Raw genomic sequence first — 19,555 nt, 5'->3', positions numbered from 1 at the left:
TGATTAAACTGTGACCCGGGCCATGACTCTTTGTGACTCTGAGTTTTGCATCTTGTTTTCCTGGGGCCTCACTCATGGGCTTAGGACTTTGATTAAGCAGTCCCAGCCTGCCGTGCTCTCTCGCAGTCTTCCCACTGTTGTGGACAGGGCCAGATGACTGACAGCTGACTGCTGAGCAAAGTAATTTGGGGCTTTTCAGGTATTTCTGTTCAAAGTCAAAAGGGGAAGAGACTGATCGAGTCCTGGGAGGTTCTAGAATAAAAAGTTAATTGAAACTTTGGGAGTGTATATTTATTGTGAAAAATTGGATCTATTCCATGTGACACACAGGGCTACATTGCCATTGTGGGATGGTGTGAGAGAGATAGGAGAAAGAGAGCAGAATCATTGTAGCACTGACATTTTTCTTAAATATAATAGTTTTTCTTGAGGGCCCAGGCCTCTTGGTTTCTGTTCCCAAAGATCGTAAGAAGTGGGGCGTTAGCAAGTGTTCTAATTCTTTTGTGTCCTGCAGGTGATGTGTGTTCAGATTAAGTGTTTCCATGAGATTATCACTATTGGCTACAATGTCTACCACTCCTATGACCTGCCCTGGTTCAGGACCCTCAGCTGGTAAGCTCTCTAGCCCCACCGGGACCCTTAACAGATTTGGATGTTAAGTGTTTGTGGTAGGTATTTACAGTGGTGGTGGGTCGGGCGGAGTGATGGCCACAGACTTGCACAGCACCTTTGAGACGTGAGTATTTCATAGGCCAGACTGGCTGCATCTGTGACCATGTTTGCCTCGGTATTTGAATTCCTTAGACTTTGCACAGTGGCCCCCCTTTTCTAGATGAGCATATTTTTCATATCCCAACATCCCACGGCAGTTGTCTGGGAGTTGTCAGTGCTGGTGTTGCTATCTCTGGAACTTGGTTTCCTCATCCTTAAACAGATGGTTAAGACTTAGTTGTTTTCAAACTGTGATGTTGGAGCCCTAGCTCCTTGGAGGTGCCTCGGGTGCCTGAGTGGGCAGGAGTGCGACTGAACATGTAAGATCCCAGCTCCTGAGGGAAGCTCTGCTTTTTCCCGCCCCTGGGAAAGGGCTTGGTTGTCTTAAAGCAAAAACAAAATCAAAACCCGTAGCGCAGATGGTGTCTGAGACCCCTTCCCGATCTGAGACTCTGCTTTATTGGCCACACTGTCCTCAGGTGGTGATGCGTGAGCAGAGCTCAGCCCAGTGCTGGGGCGTCTTGGGGCAAATATGGCCCCTTCTCACCTGCTGTGCCAGGACTTGGGGCTTGATTCCATGGCTCACTAGGCTGGAGAGTAATGTTTTGGGCCCCAGCAACTTGGTCGTGGCGAAGGGAGCTGATGTGCTCAGATTTGGGCTGGACACATCCTTTCCAGAGGTGCTTCCCCATTGCCCAGTGGCACAAACTGCCTCGCATCTCCTCATGGGCCTGTGCTTGCCACCTGGGTTAAATGTAGGGCTCTCTTGTGGCTGTTCCATAGCTTGAAAGCAGTGTTTCAGATTTTGTTAACACGCTCACGGTGTCTGAACCCTGACCGTGGTCAGTGTCCAAAGGAAGTGTTTTTATGTAACAGGAAGTATGGGGGTTCTTGAACTTCCACAATCAAAACAAAAAAGAGACAGAGAGACAAGGTCTCCACTCTCTTCCCTATCTCGGGACCCTTGGTGAGTGTTGGCGTGGCTGCTGCTTGCCCTATATGCCGAAGCACCACGGAGGCCACAAAGGTCTGTGAGCTGTGGCTTCTCCCTTCCCTGAGCTCCAGGTGAGGAGAGAGGATATGAACAGTGAGGAGTTAGTGCTAGTGGAAGATTTATGTGTCAGAGCCATGTGGGAAGAAGTGGGTGAGCGTAGAAGATGCTCCAGGCAGGGAGACGACAGGAGCGAAGCAGACAGGCGGCAAAGCCGGAGTAAGAGATTTTGATAGGTGTGCAGGGTTCCTGTTGGGGTGAGTGGAAATAAGACCGGGGAGGCAGGACATGGCGTATTTTGCAGGGTTATCTTATGGTTTGGGCATTCTTAGGTTAAGTATGGAAACTCTACAACAGTGGCAAAAACTGAGTCCCAAGTTCGTGATAAATGGAGTGAGTGAAAGCTGCCACAAGGTTCTGGATAAAGTTCTCACCTACAGTGTCACCAAAGAACAGGGAGCCGGGTCTGCTTGTCTCTCTGCAAGCTGCTCCGGGGGTCTCGGGGGTCAAGTGGACTGCTTCTCTGACCCTTCCCTCGGGGTTTTCTGACGGCCTCGCTGTAAAGAGGCCACGTGTGCTTACCTGGCAGTGACGTGTGCTCATTTACAGGTACTTTCTACTGTGTGTAAATTACTTCTTCTATGGTGAAACAGTGACGGATTACTTCTTCACTCTGGTCCAGAGAGAGGAGCCCTTGCGGATTCTCAGTAAATACCACCGGTTCATTTCCTTTACTCTCTATTTAACAGGTACGCGTTCAGCGGTTCACCAGTTCTTCCGTCTGTCTTGTTTTTGTGTGTCTGCTGAGTAGGCGCGGGGGGATTTCTTGGTTAATGTAAAGTTTTGATGGTGTTGAACTCCGACCTTGCAGGGGAGCAGAGCTGAGGGCTCTGCCTAATGTGAGCTGTAGCAGCTCTTTGCTAAGAGAAATGAGCCTGAGGGGCTTTGTGAGTGTAGGGACTACAGTCTGTGCCACCAGCCCTGTGTTCCAGCCTCCGTTGGAGGACAGCGCAGCATGGCCCTGTCCTGACTCTCCTGTTGGCAGAGATTCTGCGGTGTGACCGAAACAAAAACCACCCCTGAATTTATGTATAAAAACAAGTGGCCATCTTTGAGGGGTCACTGCAGTGTGGTGGAAATTTTCCTGATTTGGGTTTAAAGAGTCTGACCTCAGAGGGGCTGGGAGCTTGATCTTTCTGAGTCTCAGTTAGCTCTTTTGTAATCTGGAGCTAAAATTGCAGAGTCACTATGAGGATTAAATCAGACACAGTAAGGTGCTGTGTCCGTCTAGGCTCAGTGAAGACTGTACACTAGTTTTAGCAGTGCTGGTGTTTTTCAAATTGCATTCAAAGCCAGTTTGAGGCACGGGAGAAATTTATTCTGACCTAAATTTGTCTGGCCTACTTTTGGTAAGCTTGATGGCAGTACTTGGCTCTGTGAATGCCACCTGGCTATTAAAATACAAAATCCACTGCCAGGGGCCTGCTGCCATTGAGGATATTCAGAGAGCTTGCTTCAGACCCTGAGAGCAGCCCCCAACAGAGGGAGGTGGGGGGTCTGGATCGGCGACGTACTCTCTTCTGGAAGGACTGCTTTTGAGGGGCCCCACATGCTTCTGGGTAAAAGTCCCTTTCCTCCTGGAGAAGTGGGGGCCCTGCAGATTTGTCACCATCTGGGTCAGTATGAGAGAGATGCAAGGGTGGCCTTGACCCCATACCAGGCAGCTCCCCATTCCACCAGACCTATTCTCTAGGACAGGCGTACAGGGGCCGGCAGACATTTTCCTAAAAGTACAGGTAATAAATATCTTAGGCTTTGGGGGCCATAGGGCCTCTGTTGCAACTCCTCAATTCTGCCCTTGTAGCACAAGAGGAACCCTAGACAATCTGTAAACAAATGGGCATGGCTATGTTCCAGTAAAATTTTATTTATAAAAGCAGGCAGCTGGCCTGACCATTGTTTGCTGGCCTCTGCTCCAGGGTCAAAACATTCCTCTGTGGTGAACAGTGGCCTAAACTGAGTGTCATCTGCAAGAGTTTAAAATACTGCATTCCTCTGATTGTCTTGAAGGAGTCCTTGTTTCCTTCTGACTGCTATCTGAGCAACTACTGGTTTTTCTCCCCCTGGCTTTGGAATTGTGCCCTGGTTAACTGCTGCCAGGAAATTAGCCAAAGGACAACTTAGCACAGCTAAAGGAAATGACTAGGACAGACACTCAGGCAGAATGTGATTCATTTGGCTCTTTCTCCCCCGCCCTCCTCGAACTAGGGTTCTGCATGTTCGTACTGAGCCTGGTCAAGAAGCATTACCGCCTGCAGTTCTACATGGTAAGGGAAGCCACGCGCGCCGGGGTTCTTGCCTTAAAAGTGGTTCTGCCGAAGCTCAACAGGGCTCTCGTCCTTTTCGTGATAAATTAAGACTTCCGGAATGCAGTCTGCTCTGTGTGCATCTAGAGCCTAGAGCAGGAAGGAGGAGGGCCCGTTTGAGTTTGGTGGCTCTGCCTCCGCCTCCCCAATCACTGTTGCTTCATTTACACCATAAGCAGTCTCTCCACTGGGACCTGAAGGTGCCCTCCAGGTAAGGCTCCAGGTGCAGCTTCAGGCATTGCCCGCAGATACCCAACTTGCTACATCGTCCCCTCAACTGGAAAACATTCACTCGCTGAGTGCCCTAAGCACTCTGTACATACTTACTAAAAAATGAGAAGTACCCAGGCTCTCAGAGCACAGAAAGACTCACTCACTCATGGCTGGGCCATGTGCGCCCTACTTTTGATGGGAACTGTAGCTGGGGGACAGAGTTACTCCCAGGGGCCTGTTATGTATCTTTTCACTTCCAAGAAGACAGGTCCAGAAGCAGATAGCTTTCCTATCTGTTTCTCAGCAGTTTTGTATTTGGTATTGACTGTTATTTGAAGTTCCTTTCAAGGTAAACTGATAGGTAAAGTTTCTTCTTTTTCTTTTGCAGTTTGGCTGGACCCATGTGACATTACTGATCGTTGTAACCCAGTCCCATCTTGTCATCCACAACCTATTTGAAGGAATGATCTGGTGAGTGATGTCAGTGAGGGGGGTTTTCCCTTTTATTTTGTGGGTGTGTCTCACGTACAGAGGGCCTGAGAACACTTGCCTTACCTTCTGAGACAGTGCTTCTCCCTTTGAGCCACATCAGAATCCCCTGCAGGGCTGGTTACAACACAGATTGCCATGCCCCACTACTGAAGTTTCTGCTTCTTTAGATCTGGGGTGGTGCCTGAGGGTTTGAATTTCTAGTACATTCTCAGCTGCTCCTGCTGGGCAGGACCTAAACTTTGAGAACCACTGTTTTAGACTAATAGATCCAGGGATATTTAAAGAATCAAAGACAGGCAACTGTGTGGCAACAAATTTGCAAACCTAGAGGAAGAGTCATGATTTCCTGGCAAAATGTAAACTGCTAAAAGTTATGAAGAAGAAAACTTGAATAGATCAGTAACTGTACAAGAACTTTGAAAATTACATAAGAATCCACACCTGGTGAAAGAAATGACCAGAGATAATAGCTCAGTTTTATCTCACCCTTAATACTAAAGCCGATAGGCATAGGGAAGGAGAAACAAGAGTGATAAACTGATTTCTTTTACGATTATAGGTAAACCATTCTAAATAAAGAATTAGAAAATAGAATCTGGCAATGAGTCAAAAGAGTGATATACTGTTACTTAGTAGATTTTATTCCAGAAATGCAGGTTTCAACAGGAAATCTGTCAGCATTAATAGAAGTCGGCAGGCTGACTGAAGAAGCGGGATGATCTTAGTGAAAATGTGAAGGCATAGCCTAGTGTGTATAAGGGAGACATACTAAAATATTGTAGTTGAGACCCTCAGACTGTGCCTGTGTTTCCAGATATCCTCCTGAGGAATAGATTATGTATGTAAATTACGATAAATTTTTATGTAAAAAAAATGTATGCAAAGTGCTTAGAACAGAGGCTAGCTCTATAAATGTTAGCCTTAGGCATTATTACTGTTTAAAACAATGATCCAGGTCTGGGAGGCACACAGCTCCTTCCCTTTCTTTCAGAGTTTTTATTAGGTAATTCTAAAGGAGCTCATGTTAAAGAAGGCCTTATCCAGAGGGCCGGACGAACGACTTGGTTCTACAGTGAATCGTATTAAAATCTCTAGTTATTGGTTTTCAGACTCAACCTACAAGACTTAATTATAGTTGCAGAGTAGACAAGATGTGCTAGAAGCCTCAACGAAGAAATATCGTGAAGGGCTTGGGAGATACAACTGCTCTAAATTTCTCCCTGAGCAAACAGGAAGTCAGAAAATATTGCCTATCCTTGATGGGGCAGGAAATCGAAATTCATGTATATGGTGTTAAACCGTAATAGAGGAAATTACAAAACAAGTGACTGTCCCAGAGTGGAGTGTGAGGAGAGGAGAGAGATGGTCCAAATGTGGGAACTGTTACCCTTTGCGTGGTGGGGATGAGCAGACCAGCAGGGGGGTGCAGAGTAGAAATCTAGCTGTGTGTATGATGGGTTTGCTCTCAGTGTGATCCTGGCAAAAGGCAGGGCTCACTTGAGCTAGTAATAAACAGTAAAAAAAAAAAAAAAAAAGGAGGTAAACCATGAAATAGACATAAAATATATCATTTACAGTTATGGCCATAACTACTAGAAGAAGAAAAGTCAGAAATAATTAAAAATAGTTATTTTGGAGAATGGAGAGATAGGGATGGGAAAAACAAGAAAAACTTAATTTTTTTCTTTCCTTTACAGTTTAAATTTGTATTATCGTGTGCATATATTGCTTTATAATGTAAAAAGGACAAATGACATTTTATAAAATACACCTCCATTTATTCAGTAGTCATTCAGTAAACATTTGAAGGCCTGCTGTGTGCCAGGTACTAGGTATGGCTCATATGGTATTTCATTTCTTTTATTCTTTAGTGGGTAATGAGTACTCTGTGGGTTATGTTGGTACTAGAATTTATGAATGGCATTGTTTTGTGGACTTCTGAGGCATTAGCATCATGGTAGAGTTGATTCTTACTTGGTTTATTTCCTAGGTTCATTGTCCCCATTTCTTGTGTCATCTGTAATGACATCATGGCCTATATGTTTGGCTTCTTCTTTGGTCGGACCCCACTCATCAAGGTAAATGGGTCCCCTACGATGAAGTAGCACCGTGAGGGAAGGGTGGTGCATTTGGTACGAGGAGAGCATCTTGGGAGCAGAGAGGAGATCTAGCTGGTGTGTACATCTTCATGTCATCCTGGAGAAAGGCTGGCGGTAAATCAGTTTCAAGAGAAAAGCCAAAGGGAGACGTTGACACCTACTAATAGGAAAAAAAGAGCTAATAGAGAAAATATTTTTATAGGTTGTACAGGCACACTTTTGGGGCTTTGATCTGAATTTGGGTGTTGTCATTTGATTAGGATACTGTTTCATAACATTATTAAATTACATGAATACCAATTGAAAGAGAGAGGACACTGAGGGGTATCAGGCAGGGAACAAGGAAACCAAGCATGGGGTCTTTTAGAAGGTGAAGTAGTTAACAGAATGAGGTTGTTTTTAATAGTAGAAAGGTTTTTAACAAGCAATCATTGTTCCCAAAACCAGCGTTATCAAAATGCACTTTGCTAAGAGCTTGCTCTCTGTCCACAGCTGTCCCCGAAGAAGACTTGGGAAGGCTTCATTGGGGGCTTCTTTGCTACTGTGGTCTTTGGCCTTCTGGTAGGTGGTGGCTCCTGGTGGGTGGGGGAGTGGACAGAGGCCTCACACCCCCCTTCAAAGCCTGTCCAGGGCTAGAGAGCATGTCGCCCGAGGCCAAGGACTCTGTCCTGCTGAATGGTACTCTTGCCCTGCACAGGGGCATGAGCATGGTGTGCTCTGTAACTGGCACAGGCAGCACCACCTGTCCTTTATCTGCCAGTTTTCAAGCAGGTCTTGGCAGTTGAGGAGCAGGGGCTGTGTGCACCTTCCACTCCTCTCATGCCAAGTCCTGGCGACACTCACAGGTAGCATTCTTGTCCAGGCATTTCATATTTCAAGGTCTGGGTGATTGGCACCTGAGAGTAAGAGGCGAGGTGAGATTTGCCACTCAGCTGAGATTTTCTCCTATGTGTGCCCTTCCTGGAGGTGGATGATCTTCCAGCCTTTTCTAGAGTACCATTCCCTGCTTCTGACCCTCAGGCCAGCCTCTCCTGCCTCAGCGTTGTCCAGCTGTCCTTCATTGCTGACCCCCCTACTTGATTGCTCTTCAGCCTTCTTCCTCCCGGCTGTCTGCCTCTCAGTCTACCACTCTCCCCACCTGCCTCCAGTTAGCACTAAGTTAAGAGATCCCAGAAAATCGGACCCTAGCTCCCCCAAATGGGGGAAACTTCTTGTAGTTCTTTGCTCAAGTTCCTTCAGGTCTTTCCTAGATTTATTCAGGACCTGGGTGTTGGGGCAAGTATGTCTGAGACCTCAGTGGGCTATGAACCTCTGTATTTTTTCCCCCCAAAGTCAGGGAAAATACACATGTGGTGAAGCTAAGCCTCTGATTTAGTGCATAGGGATGTGGCCAACCCAGGTGTCTGCCACCCAGGCAGGATGGCTGGAACTTTTCTCCCTCATGCATCTCTGTGTTCTTCATCCTCAGCTCTCCTATGTGATGTCTGGGTACAGATGCTTTGTCTGCCCCGTGGAGTACAACAATGACACCAACAGCTTCACTGTGGACTGTGAGCCCTCGGACCTGTTTCGCCTGCAGGAGTATGTCATTCCTGGGGTGATTCAGTCAATCATTGGCTGGGTATGTGCCACTCACATGGGGTGAACTGTCCTTAGTTGGATAATGACTACAAAGAAAGAGTCCCGCACCCCCCACTGCTTTCCCTCAAAAGACTACGTTCTTCCCTCCCCGGTGATGTCATTTGCCTTTTCCACTTTGTCAACATTTGCCACAATGGTGCAAAAGCTGTGGTGGGTAAACCTGCTGGCACCTTGGTGTGAGTGAGGACAGTGGCACCAAAGTGGACTAAGTCATTGGATTCTTTGTGCCACACACATGCAGTAAAATCAGCCAGTTCCTCTTAAGAGTATCTTTGATAAAATAGTACTATTATTAATTTTACTGAATCTTGACTCTTGAATACACACCTTTCTAATACTCTGTGTACCAAAATGGAAAGTATGCTTAAAATGCTTGTGCTAAATACTGAAGTCCAGTATCCCCTAAAGGGAGAGCGTACGTACACTTGTTTTAGTTTCGAGCTGAACTAGCTGCTTTTTTGCAGGAACATAATTTTTGCTTGAAAAGAACTGACAAACTGTAGTTTTTCAGACTTGGATATTTGGCAGACATTTTTCTTGAAAATGAACAAAGTGAGCTTGTCACTTCAAGGAAAACAACTGACAGTAATTGTTATCAGTGAGGAATTGGACTTTCAAATGAAAATTAGAATTTTGGAAAGCATACACCTGCCGCTGTGAGCTTGACAGCTTCCTAACACCCACAGGCTTTTCGGAGGAGATCTGTGGTGATTTTAACATAGGATGTTTTGACATTGTAGAGCGAAATGTGTCTACATTTGGAAGATTTACATAACTCAGTGAACTGGTATTTTCTAAATATGCATGGTGTTGCACAGTTGTGCATGGGTAAAAGATCCATTCCAAGTCCAAGATAGACCAATGGGGTTTAATGTAAGAGTACAAAAAGTTTATTGATGGGATTTCAGATTCCACATTGCACCAGATTTTTAAGAAACTACCACTTGTCAAGTTCTGGTGTTGTGTCAAAGAATAATACCCACAATTCTCTGAAGAGACAGCACTAAGATAGTCTTTTTTTTCAGTGATATATCTATATAAGGCTGGAGTTTATTCATAGACTTCAGCTAAAGCAACATATCACAGCAGACTGAATGCAAAATATCTTTTTTTAACATGCTTTTTTTTCGTTTTCAGTGAGGAAGATTGGCCCTGAGCTAACATCTGTTGCCAATCTTCCCCCGCTTTTTTTCTCCCCAAATCCCTAGTACATAGTTGTATATCCTAGTTTTAAGTCATTCCAGCTCTTATATGTGGGAAGCCACCACAGCATGGCTTGATGAGCGGTGTGTAGGTCTGCACCCAGGATCCAAACCTGGCGAACCCGGGGCTGCCAAAGCAGAGTACACGAACTTAACCACTTGGCCATGGGGCTGTCCCCCCAAGAAGGCAGAATATCTTAATGTCTTCTCTTAAGCCAGACATTAGAGATTTGTAAAATAAAAAATCCAGTCTTCTTACTAATTTTGTTTTCTTGGGGAAAATATAGTTCTTAAAGAGCTATTTATGTTAACAAGTAATGAGGCTTGGCTTGTAGGCATCTTGACTTTTCCTTCCTTTGTTCTCAGAAAATAGTCCGGATGTACCCCTTCCAGATTCACAGTATTGCCCTCTCCACCTTTGCCTCCCTCATCGGCCCTTTTGGAGGATTCTTCGCAAGTGGATTCAAACGAGCCTTTAAAATCAAAGTAGGAAAACCCTTTTCTCTGTTCCTCTCATTGTCTCCCAGCCAGGCGCCTCTTCACCCATCTTCTGCCTTCTTCCTGTCCTGCCCCATCAGCCACCACCTGCTTCAAAATACCAGGCTATAAACCCTGACTATTAACGTGTGCTTTTCTTCCATGCAAGTAATGGAGGCAGGTTAAATGAAAATACCATGTTTCAAGAAAATTCAATAGTTGGATTTTCAGTTTGTTAATATATCTTGCATCTTTCTTCCAGAGAAAGATTTTATAATTTAGTAGGATTGTGTCCTATTATAGGCTTATCATTTGGGCCAGTGCTTACTTCTCTCTTTCTGTTGCCCTCAGCTACTCAGGATAGTAGCTGGATGTGAGTTGGGACCACAGGTCAGGGTTTGGTCTTGGCTGAGCCCAGGTTCACCAGTCCCTCCCTACCTCTAACAGGACTTTGCCAACACCATTCCTGGCCATGGGGGCATCATGGATCGCTTTGACTGCCAGTATCTAATGGCCACCTTTGTCAATGTGTACATCGCCAGTTTTATCAGGTACAGTGCCTTTCCATCTGAACCAAGTAGGTGGAGTTTTAAGTATGGTGAAAATCTAGAATTTTAGCTTTCTCTGTTTGAGTGAAAACCGTCCCAAATAAGAATGCAGTTTTCACTTGCTACTGTTTATGGATTCTCTGAGGGCCCCCTGCCCTCTGTTAGTAGAGAATCCAGAGGGGGAGCAGCCTCTTGGATAACCAGGTCCTAGAAGTCCCCCACTCAGTGCTGTTTCTTCATATTCTCTTCCAGGGGCCCGAATCCGAGCAAGCTCATTCAGCAGTTCCTGACCTTGCGGCCAGATCAGCAGCTCCACATCTTCAACACGCTTAAGTCCCACCTGACCGACAAGGGGATGCTGACGGCTGCTGCCGAGGATGAGTAGGGGCCACCCCGGGCCGGGAGAGCAGGACCGAGCGAGGGGCAGGGCTCCAAGGCAAGCCCAGCTGGTGTGACTAGACAATGACAAGGCTTCAACTCACTGTCTTTTTTTTTTTCCCTTTATTTGTGGGTTTAAAAAAAATCTGTATATACAGTCTATGTGCTTATGATTTGGGTTGTGAGTAAACTATAGCTTTGAGTTGGAAAGAAGTCATGGCAGTAAAACCGTTGGGTTTTTTAAACAGAAGTTTTTGACAGCCTAGAAGACAGTGTTGCCCAGCTCGGGAGCATCTGCTTGGCGCTTCTAGCTGCCATCAAGTGAACTGTTTCTGGGCTCGAGCAGAGAGTGGTCGTGCTTCTGTGTCCGTCCAGTTCAGGGGCCCCGCCTGTCTCTGTGACCGCCCCCAGCAGGGAAGAGGAGTATGGCTTGGATGTCTTTACTGCTGGAGAGCTTCCACCTGGGTTTCTCGGTCATCCCTGCCTTGGAGCTGCAGGAGGGTTGCCTTCTCCCGGCTGGAATGACAAGGCTTGTTAATCAGATAAGCATCCTACCCACATGGAATCCTGTGGAGCACAAGCTCGGTTTTATGATGTGGTTCACCTTACTTCATCACACACTGAGAGAAGGTTTCAGTTTTTATTTTCTTCAGAAAGCACGAAAAGTTATTTATAATAGTCTGGGGAAAAAAAGCCCACACTGTATTATTAGAAGTGTATGCAGTAGCACGTACTGTGACCAAGCCCTTTCCCGCGGGTTTTAGGCTCAGGTGGCTCCTACAGGGCAGTCCAGCTCACCATGTCTTTTCAGGGACAGTGCTGTTCACGTTTGTGCTGTACACTTGTTGCTGCTGAATCCCTCCTGGGGGCTTTCCCATTAGGCGGCGAGCAGAGGGCTTCTGGTTCCCGCACCCCTTGCCTGACCGACCACCCGTGTAGCTGCTGTGTTGTATATATATTACTGTTAAGGCAAGTGTGTCTCTGTGTGTGTTAAAAATCACTTATTTCTTATAGTGATTTCAAGTGTACCATGACTTCTTCACTGAAACCACAAAGTCCTGCTTTAAACTCTGGAAATCCTAACCCAGCTAGAGATTTGACTATTATAAAGATTAAATGCATACTTTTTATATAATGTGACCAGTTTCAATGTAGTTTGTATTTTACTAGGGGACCTTTTTTCTTTTAAACTGTGATTTATTTTTTTCCCTTCCTAATTACAGGAGTGAGGTTGACTGTGGGAAGACAAGTTCTTTGTCGGGACAAGTCAGGGAGGACGGGAGAGAGAACTTGGTGCCCAAATGTGTTAAATTATTCTGTGCCATGGTGGTTCTTGTTGCCAAATGAGGGGGTAATGGTTTGCTTCAGCATCTCGGTGTGGTGCTGGTTTGCTTTGTGTCTGTTTATATCAGCCTTCCCGCCACCCTGAAAGCCCGCGGTCAGCACAGACCACCGAGCGTCCAGCGCAAGGCAGACCCCTCTCGACGTTTCAGCTGACAGTGACTGTGGGACCTCCACGTGCAGGCAGCACTGAGGCACCTTCTGAGCTTTTCCTTCCATTTTAGCACATGCGTTTTCTTTTTCAGGCCCAAGGCCCCTTTAAAAACAAAACCTGTTTTTGCACGGGGGTTTTAGTCATGGCTGTGTGACCCTGGGCAGGACGCATCACTCTCTGGGTCCTCACGTTCTGAGCCGTTTTCGAATTCCAGGATTCTGTGATTCTGGCTGAGCAAGTTCATGTCAGCAGAGGCTGCTGTGGGTGTTGAGTTGTGTCCTGGGCACCCAAAAAGCAGGCGCTTTCAGGCCTTTTCTATATGCTTGTCCTTAAGGTGAGTGAGAATCTCAGCCACAGTGAAGGTGAATATGAACGCATTTAGTTTTCTTGTTAAAGAATGATTGGTTCCCCAAACCAGAGACAGAAGGGTGCCTCATTTCTCTGGTGCCCCATTGTGGGCATATGGTGGGGTCCTTGGTTGCTAGGGCCCAGCAGCAGAGAGCCACTCTTGAATAGGGCTGCCTTTGGGATCAGGGAACCTGGCGCATCCCTTTGTAGAAGTGGTCACTGATGGGGGTCCTGGGAAACTGCAGCTGGGTGCGCATCAGAGCTGCTAGCAAGAAGCCCAGAGGGTCAGCTTGAGTTTATTTTCTTCTGATTTCCCCACATGCTTTCTGGTGAAATAAGGAATTTCCTCGTTGAGTAGCCCGGAGGGCACACCACCTGTTGTCTCTATAGCACAATGGTTTTCTTTCTCCCATTTACTGAAGATATTTCACCATACAGATAAGATTCAAGCGACTGTGTGAACATACGCCTGTGCAGATCTCAATGAACAGCATAACTGGCTTCAGATCCATTTTTTTTGTGTGAGCAATAAAATGCGACTGAAACTGAAACTTGTCGTGAATTCAGTTTCTCACTGCCACGCGTGGTTTTGTTTCCCGCTTGTTTTTGTGTTCCTAAATACCATGCAGTCCTGAATTAGAGATTTTTGTTGTGTTTTCCAATTTGAATCCTATCCGTTCTCACAACAGCCTTCTGAGGTACCTCGGGTGAGAGTCCTCAGCACCTTCCCGGTGAGGAAGCTGAGGGCCAGCGAGGGTAGAGAGCTTCCCCAGGGTCACGTGGTGCAGTCAAGACCGACTCTGTCTTGTGCTCCACACACCAGGACAGGGACTGGATCGTCCCCACGCCCACTCGCCTTTGAGGAAGTGGCGTGAGCGCTCCTGGAATTTTGCAGCGTTCCTTCCCTCAAGCTTAGGAGGCCTGACCTGGGTACCAGGCTGGAGCTTAAGTTGCCATTAGCTCATAACTGGTGACATAAGGAGCTGATGAGCGAGAGTGTCACAGAAACCAGGGAGTGTCTGCAGTGGGCTGAGCCAAGGTATCCTCTCTGTGGGCCCTGCTCATGACTGCTCAGAGGGCACCCCAGTCTTTTCCCTTGGTGTGCGCAGGCCACCCCCTTAACTGCTCTCAGCATTGAAAAAGTACATTTGTGTTTTACTCCTGAAAGTGAAACCCCCTAGGGCAGCCTGGGCTTTATGTTTATTATTTTTTGCCTGTTTCATATTCTGAGCATTTTAGTAGCTGTAATATAACTACATTTAAAATGTATTTACTCTTAGTGTTGTACAATTCTATAATGTATGTTTGAGGCTAGTGTTTCAGAAGCGGTGAAATGTAACTTTTAACCTTACACAGGTGGACTTTGAAACCATTTTTATGGTATGTACTTTTTCCTGCTGCGCTTCTTAGCCTGTAACTTGATTTATATTATGCAAGAAGATTCCAAAAGTATATTATAAGTGAGACTAAACAGACTCTGTGATTTGAGTCTAAGCTAGTTGCTGAGTTGGCTCAAGGCTGATGTGAGTGGATCCTTGAGTTCAGATCCTCAGGCTGTCAGTGAGTCCCCAGCAGGCTTAGGAGCAGCCCTGCTGTGGATGCAGGTGGTTGGGGGAGACTGTGAGTGACTCAGGGCAAACAGCAAACCTTCTCCCAAAACTACAGCAGTGGCCTTTCTCCACAAGAAGCCTGCCCAGGGTCAGTTTCCAAGGGAGTAGATTTTCATTATTCTACCAAATGTGTTAGGTCATTGCTGAAACTTCTTCCTGTGTCGCTAATACCTTAGGCATTCTTGCCTTTTGTCTTTTGGGGTAACTCCCATCTGTGCCCACCTTGTGATCATGTGCTGAGAAAAGGGTGGAGTGGAGTGGGGAGGGTGGCATCCTTGGACCCAGGGTTCCCGTTCTTCCGTAGTCAGGGTGGGGAGGAAAGGTGAAGAGGGGCATGTCCAAGTGGCTGTCGGAGATATGTCACGAGACAGCGAACCGTGGGCAGACTCTCCCTGTGCTTCTCTGTAGCAGGGGCTCCAGAAGAGCAGTGGAACAGACCAGCAGCTCCCTGAAGAGAGGGGCTGATTCTTGGGCAGAGCCTTTCTCTCTCCTTGTCTTGGCCAAAACATCCTTCCTTTTCCCTTGATCACCCTCCACAGAGTTGCCCCAGCTTCCAGTTTTTAAAGAGATTAACAGCTCCCACTTCCTCATCTGGTTTCCCTTGTTGGGTGGGGGCCTTGTGGCATGACCTACGTAGGGTGCTGGGGTTTGGACCAATGGTGATGAAAGAGGCTAATTTAAAGGCCTCTTCTAGGCTCATCTCCTCAGCTCATCCACATTCCCCTACAGAAGGTGGGCCCCATTCTCAGTGAGGAACAGAGTCCCAGCTGCCGACTGCCTGTATCAGTTGAAAATGGCCCCGTCTTTCTGTTCCTCCCAGTACTGTCCCACCCCCTTCAGGTTGACCAACAGTGACCTTACTGGGCTCTCAGGTGGGTAGGCTGCTGTTCTTACAGGGGGCTGCCTCTCCATTGAGTAAGGCTTTACCTGTTTGTATGTTTTCAAAGGCAAAGAGATCTCAGCTGCGAGGGTAGTTTGGGAGACATACTTTGGATGCTAACGTGTTGGGGTTTTTAGAGCATGTGGATGATGTATGAGAATAGAGGGAGAGACATGTGACATCTAGGATTTTATGGCCAGTGTGTTTCAAATCTGTTGGCTGTTTGAAAATCCTGTCCCCTCTCCCACCCACCTCCACCGATGGCCTATCTGCTGAGGCTCCTTTCCTTTTCATTCTTGAGCCAGTAAGTTACCAGCAGTGTGTTTATTAATAATTGCAGTAATAGTAATAGTGCTTAATATGTGCTAGGCACAGTGCTAAGGGTTTATATACATTATTTCTTTTAATCCGGAAAACAATCTTTTTTTTTTAAAGATTTTTAATTTTTCCTTTTTCTCCCAAAGCCCCCTGGTACGTAACTGTGTGTATTTTTAGTTGTGGGTCCCTCTAGTTGTGGCATGTGGGATGTCACCTCAGCATGGCTCGATGAGTGGACATGGACATGGTGCCATGTCTCCACCCAGGATTCGAACCAGTGAAACCCCGGGCCGCTGAAGCAGAGTGCGCTAACCTAACCACTTAGCCACGGGGCTGGCCCATGGAAAACAATCTTTGATTAGGTATTATCATCTCCATTTTATAGATGAGGAAACTGAGGCACCATGACAGGCTGAGCACTGTGGTTAAGAAGATGACGTTAGGCTCAAATAGTCCAAGGTCTGGGCAGGTTACCATGTGCAACTTAGGCCCAGTTGAGTCGGATAATAGCACTTCCCCAAAGGAACATTGTGAGGGTTTTATGAGATAACACACGTAAGCAGTTAGCACAGTGCCTGGCACACAGTAAGCGCTTAATAAATGGAGTTATTTTGGTTGATCTCAGCTGATGGTTTGAACCCAAGTTGGTGTAATGTTGGAGACCAGGTTCTCAGCCACGGCACTGCCACCTGCCCTGCACACAGCCTGGGGTTCAGGGTCTAGAAGGTGACCACACCACCCTCCTGAGAGGAGCAGCCCAACCTTAGCACCCACCTGCAGTGTCTGGGTGCTTGAACTTGGTTGAGAAGACCAGCCTGGCAGAAGGAAAGAGGACGTGAGGATGTTGTGAAATTCTCCGTTCTTAGTGGGAATGGTTTGCCTGATGTCTTGCACACTTCCTGCCACCCCTGGTTTGCACTTTCCGTGGGGACGGCAGCCCTGACCTCTTGCCCGGTGGTGCCTCCACTCCGTGGGCAGTGAGGGCCTATCTGTGACTCGCTCTGGACCCCACTTCCCCCTCTGGCCAAGGGCTGTGTGCTCTATGCACACAGCTCAGGAACCCGCAGCAGTTCCCTGACAGGTGGACATCTCAGCGGCCGAGCAGAGTGGGGACGAGGAGCCTTTGCTAGATTATATGGACAGCACGCCTAAGAGCTCCGCCCACACCCTTCCAGCCAAACAGGTCAGGGGCCTGTGTTTCATGCCTTCCTGAAAGTATTACCAGGAGACAGGCGAGTGAGCACTGGAGGAAAGATGATGTGGGGCGTCTCTGTTGGCTTCTAGGAGAGGAAAAGATCACGGGTGACTCACGAAGGAAGGGAGAATGGGTGTGGGATTCCATGGGAAATGTCTTGGTTTTCCAAATGGAGATGGGGGGTGTGTGTGAGGTGGAGCGTTCGTCACTTTGAAGGAATGGTGTTGACAGAGAGGATCCCTGAGACTCAAGCCAGTGGAATCATAATAACTTAGGGCTACCGGCTTGACTGTGGACTGTTTCCTGGGTGTTAGTGGGGAGTGATGACCAGACCTAGGGCCCTTTGTGTTTCAATAGTGGTCTCCCCTTCAGTTAATGGATGAGTGACAGTGGCAGGATCAGGAGCACATGGTTGTGCAGCCACTGTGACCGACCCTGGGCTTGCCCTCTCGCCCTTCTGGAGTCAGCGTGTGCCAGGCCTGGACTTCCTCCCTCATTGTTGCACCTAATGGACCAGGCAGCTTTTTAACTGTGGAGAGAAAGGCTCCAAACTCAGGGCGCGGGCCCTCTGGGCATGGGGCTGAAAATGCCCTTTCCTGCTCTCCCAGGCGTTGGGCCCCGCCTGGCTCTTTGGAGCCTCCTGAGGGCTTCCCTGTCTAGCGCCCAGAGGGTTTAGCCACCCGGTGACACATTACTCTCTCTGTCTTGGCTGCTGGAACACCTGTTTCCTACCTCCATCAGGTTCATGTGCTGGTTTTGCTGGCTTTGTGCCAAGGAACACCAGCCTGGAAAGGGGTTAAGAATGTTTTCTAGCGGGCAGAACGTGCACACATGTTCTTATAAGGGTGTCCTTCGTGTGCTGTTTCATTTAAATCCTCCACACACAGCACCTGGTGGCTGCCTCCCGTCACACTGGCTGGGTATCTGGGGACCGTTTACAGAAGGGAAGAGCTGAGCAGACGTCAAGGTCAAGAAAACCAAAGGATTTGGAGCCAAGAGAACAAGGCAGGGGCAGGATGCAGTGATTTATTGTCCAGCCAGAGGACTGTCAAGAAGCTGTGGGGGCAGCAGCGGGAGAAACATGGGAAGGGAGGTGCCAGGAGTCCTGCAGGTGGGGGCCAATTGCCAGAGGCCAGCCTGTGTCTCTCGTGGGTGTGGGGACCAGCAGTTGGGCTCAGAAGCCCATCATGGAGACTCAAAGCTCCTGGATTATGAATTATCTTCTAGACTTGATGCTGATACCAGGTTTTAATTTTTATTGATGTTTAATACTTTCCAAAACAGGAGGGGAAGATCAAACGGATAGGAGGCCCCTCTGCTGAAGATTCTTGGGGACACTGGTGGTGGTGGGTGAGTCAGGCACAGCTGTTAACTTCCTCCTCAATTCTGTCCACTCTCAGGATCTGTTTAATGGGAAAGTTCCCCAGACATAAAAATGGCCTCCCTGTCCCCCGTGGGGAGTGCCAGGTGTCACATGTAGCCCATCGCTGCCAGTGTTTGTGCCGCCCAGAGGTCAGCCCTGTGTTTGCCCTGTCCCCTCTGTGATGGGCAGGCCCAGGTCAGTTTCTGTGCTCTCCCTCCGTGTGGATGGACACAGTGAGATTCAGTACAGTCATGTCCTGCATAACATTTTGGTCAACGACAGACTGCATATATGATGGCCGTCCCATGAGATTAGTACCATATAGCCTAGGTGCGTAGTAGGCCTTACCATCTAGGTTTGTGTAAGTACACTCTGTGATGTTCGCACAACGATGAAATCGCCCAATGACACATTTCTCAGAATGTATCACGTGACTGTAGCCTCTCACTGATAAGCTGGGTATTGATATTCAGTTTTCCCACCCTCGGACGTCGCTGACCATGGAGCAGCTGTTGGGTGTGTGTGGAGCCCCTGTGACAGTCCTTGGGGCCTCCCCAGAAATGTGTGTGCCTGTGTGCTACTGCTCTGTCCTTTATCCGACTTGGCGTCTCACTAAATCCATGTGTTTTTGCCACAGCTGGCCTTTCTCTGTTCATTGTCTGATTGGTGTTGAGCAATACATATAGATTCTTCTTCAATGCAGTGTCAGAACATGGTATACTGTACATTGGCAAGTACTCACCTTATTTATATACCTGAATGTGCCCACTACACAAATAAACATCTATGAAATTCTAGATCCCGTGTGGTTTTTGATGGGAGTGCTCACTTGGGGTGAGATGTGCAGGTGGGTGGTGTGGAATCAGCGTCACTGCCCAGGATGCTGCCAACTACTCCCTGCTCCTAGAGGCACCCTCTGCCCTTGGCCTTCGCAGCCTGCCCTCCTGACCTTCCTCCTGCTTCCTTGGCTGCTCCTCCTCAGCTGCCTTTCTCTGGCCCGGCCCTGAGGTGGTGTCATTCTGCCCAAGGCCCTCTTTCCCCCGTTGAATTCTCTCTTGGGCGTTCTCACCACTGTCAGGGCTCCGGTTACCACATGTACCTCCATGATTCCCAAATCCATGTCCCTAATCCACACGGGCCTGCGAGGCCTCTTCATGTGGACTTTGCATGGGCAAATCCAAACCCCGGCCCTTTTCCTACCCTTGCCCCAGCCCCGTGTTCTGTAACC

The 19,555-nt window shown here is 47.7% G+C and overlaps 1 protein-coding gene across 3 annotated transcripts in view; it reads left to right on the top strand.

Annotated features, from left to right (window-relative positions):
- Positions 1-19,124, top strand: part of CDS2 (CDP-diacylglycerol synthase 2) — a 57,534-nt gene extending 38,410 nt beyond the window's left edge. For all 3 annotated transcript variants that reach the window (XM_070588846.1, XM_008519804.2, XM_070588847.1), the window contains exons 4-13: positions 515-612; positions 2,312-2,451; positions 3,971-4,029; positions 4,670-4,752; positions 6,764-6,851; positions 7,365-7,433; positions 8,341-8,493; positions 10,082-10,201; positions 10,640-10,743; positions 10,993-19,124. In XM_070588846.1, the coding sequence (XP_070444947.1) occupies positions 515-612; positions 2,312-2,451; positions 3,971-4,029; positions 4,670-4,752; positions 6,764-6,851; positions 7,365-7,433; positions 8,341-8,493; positions 10,082-10,201; positions 10,640-10,743; positions 10,993-11,125 (1,047 nt within the window). In that variant the 3' untranslated portion in view covers positions 11,126-19,124. The remainder of the gene's footprint in view (positions 1-514; positions 613-2,311; positions 2,452-3,970; positions 4,030-4,669; positions 4,753-6,763; positions 6,852-7,364; positions 7,434-8,340; positions 8,494-10,081; positions 10,202-10,639; positions 10,744-10,992) is intronic.
- Positions 19,125-19,555: the final 431 nt, after the last annotated feature.

The sequence above is a fragment of the Equus przewalskii genome, chromosome 21 (assembly GCF_037783145.1).
Source record: "Equus przewalskii isolate Varuska chromosome 21, EquPr2, whole genome shotgun sequence".
NCBI classification, from domain to species: domain Eukaryota; kingdom Metazoa; phylum Chordata; class Mammalia; order Perissodactyla; family Equidae; genus Equus; species Equus przewalskii.
Note: the sequence above shows the minus strand (reverse complement) of the source record. Positions and strands in the feature narration are given on the sequence as shown.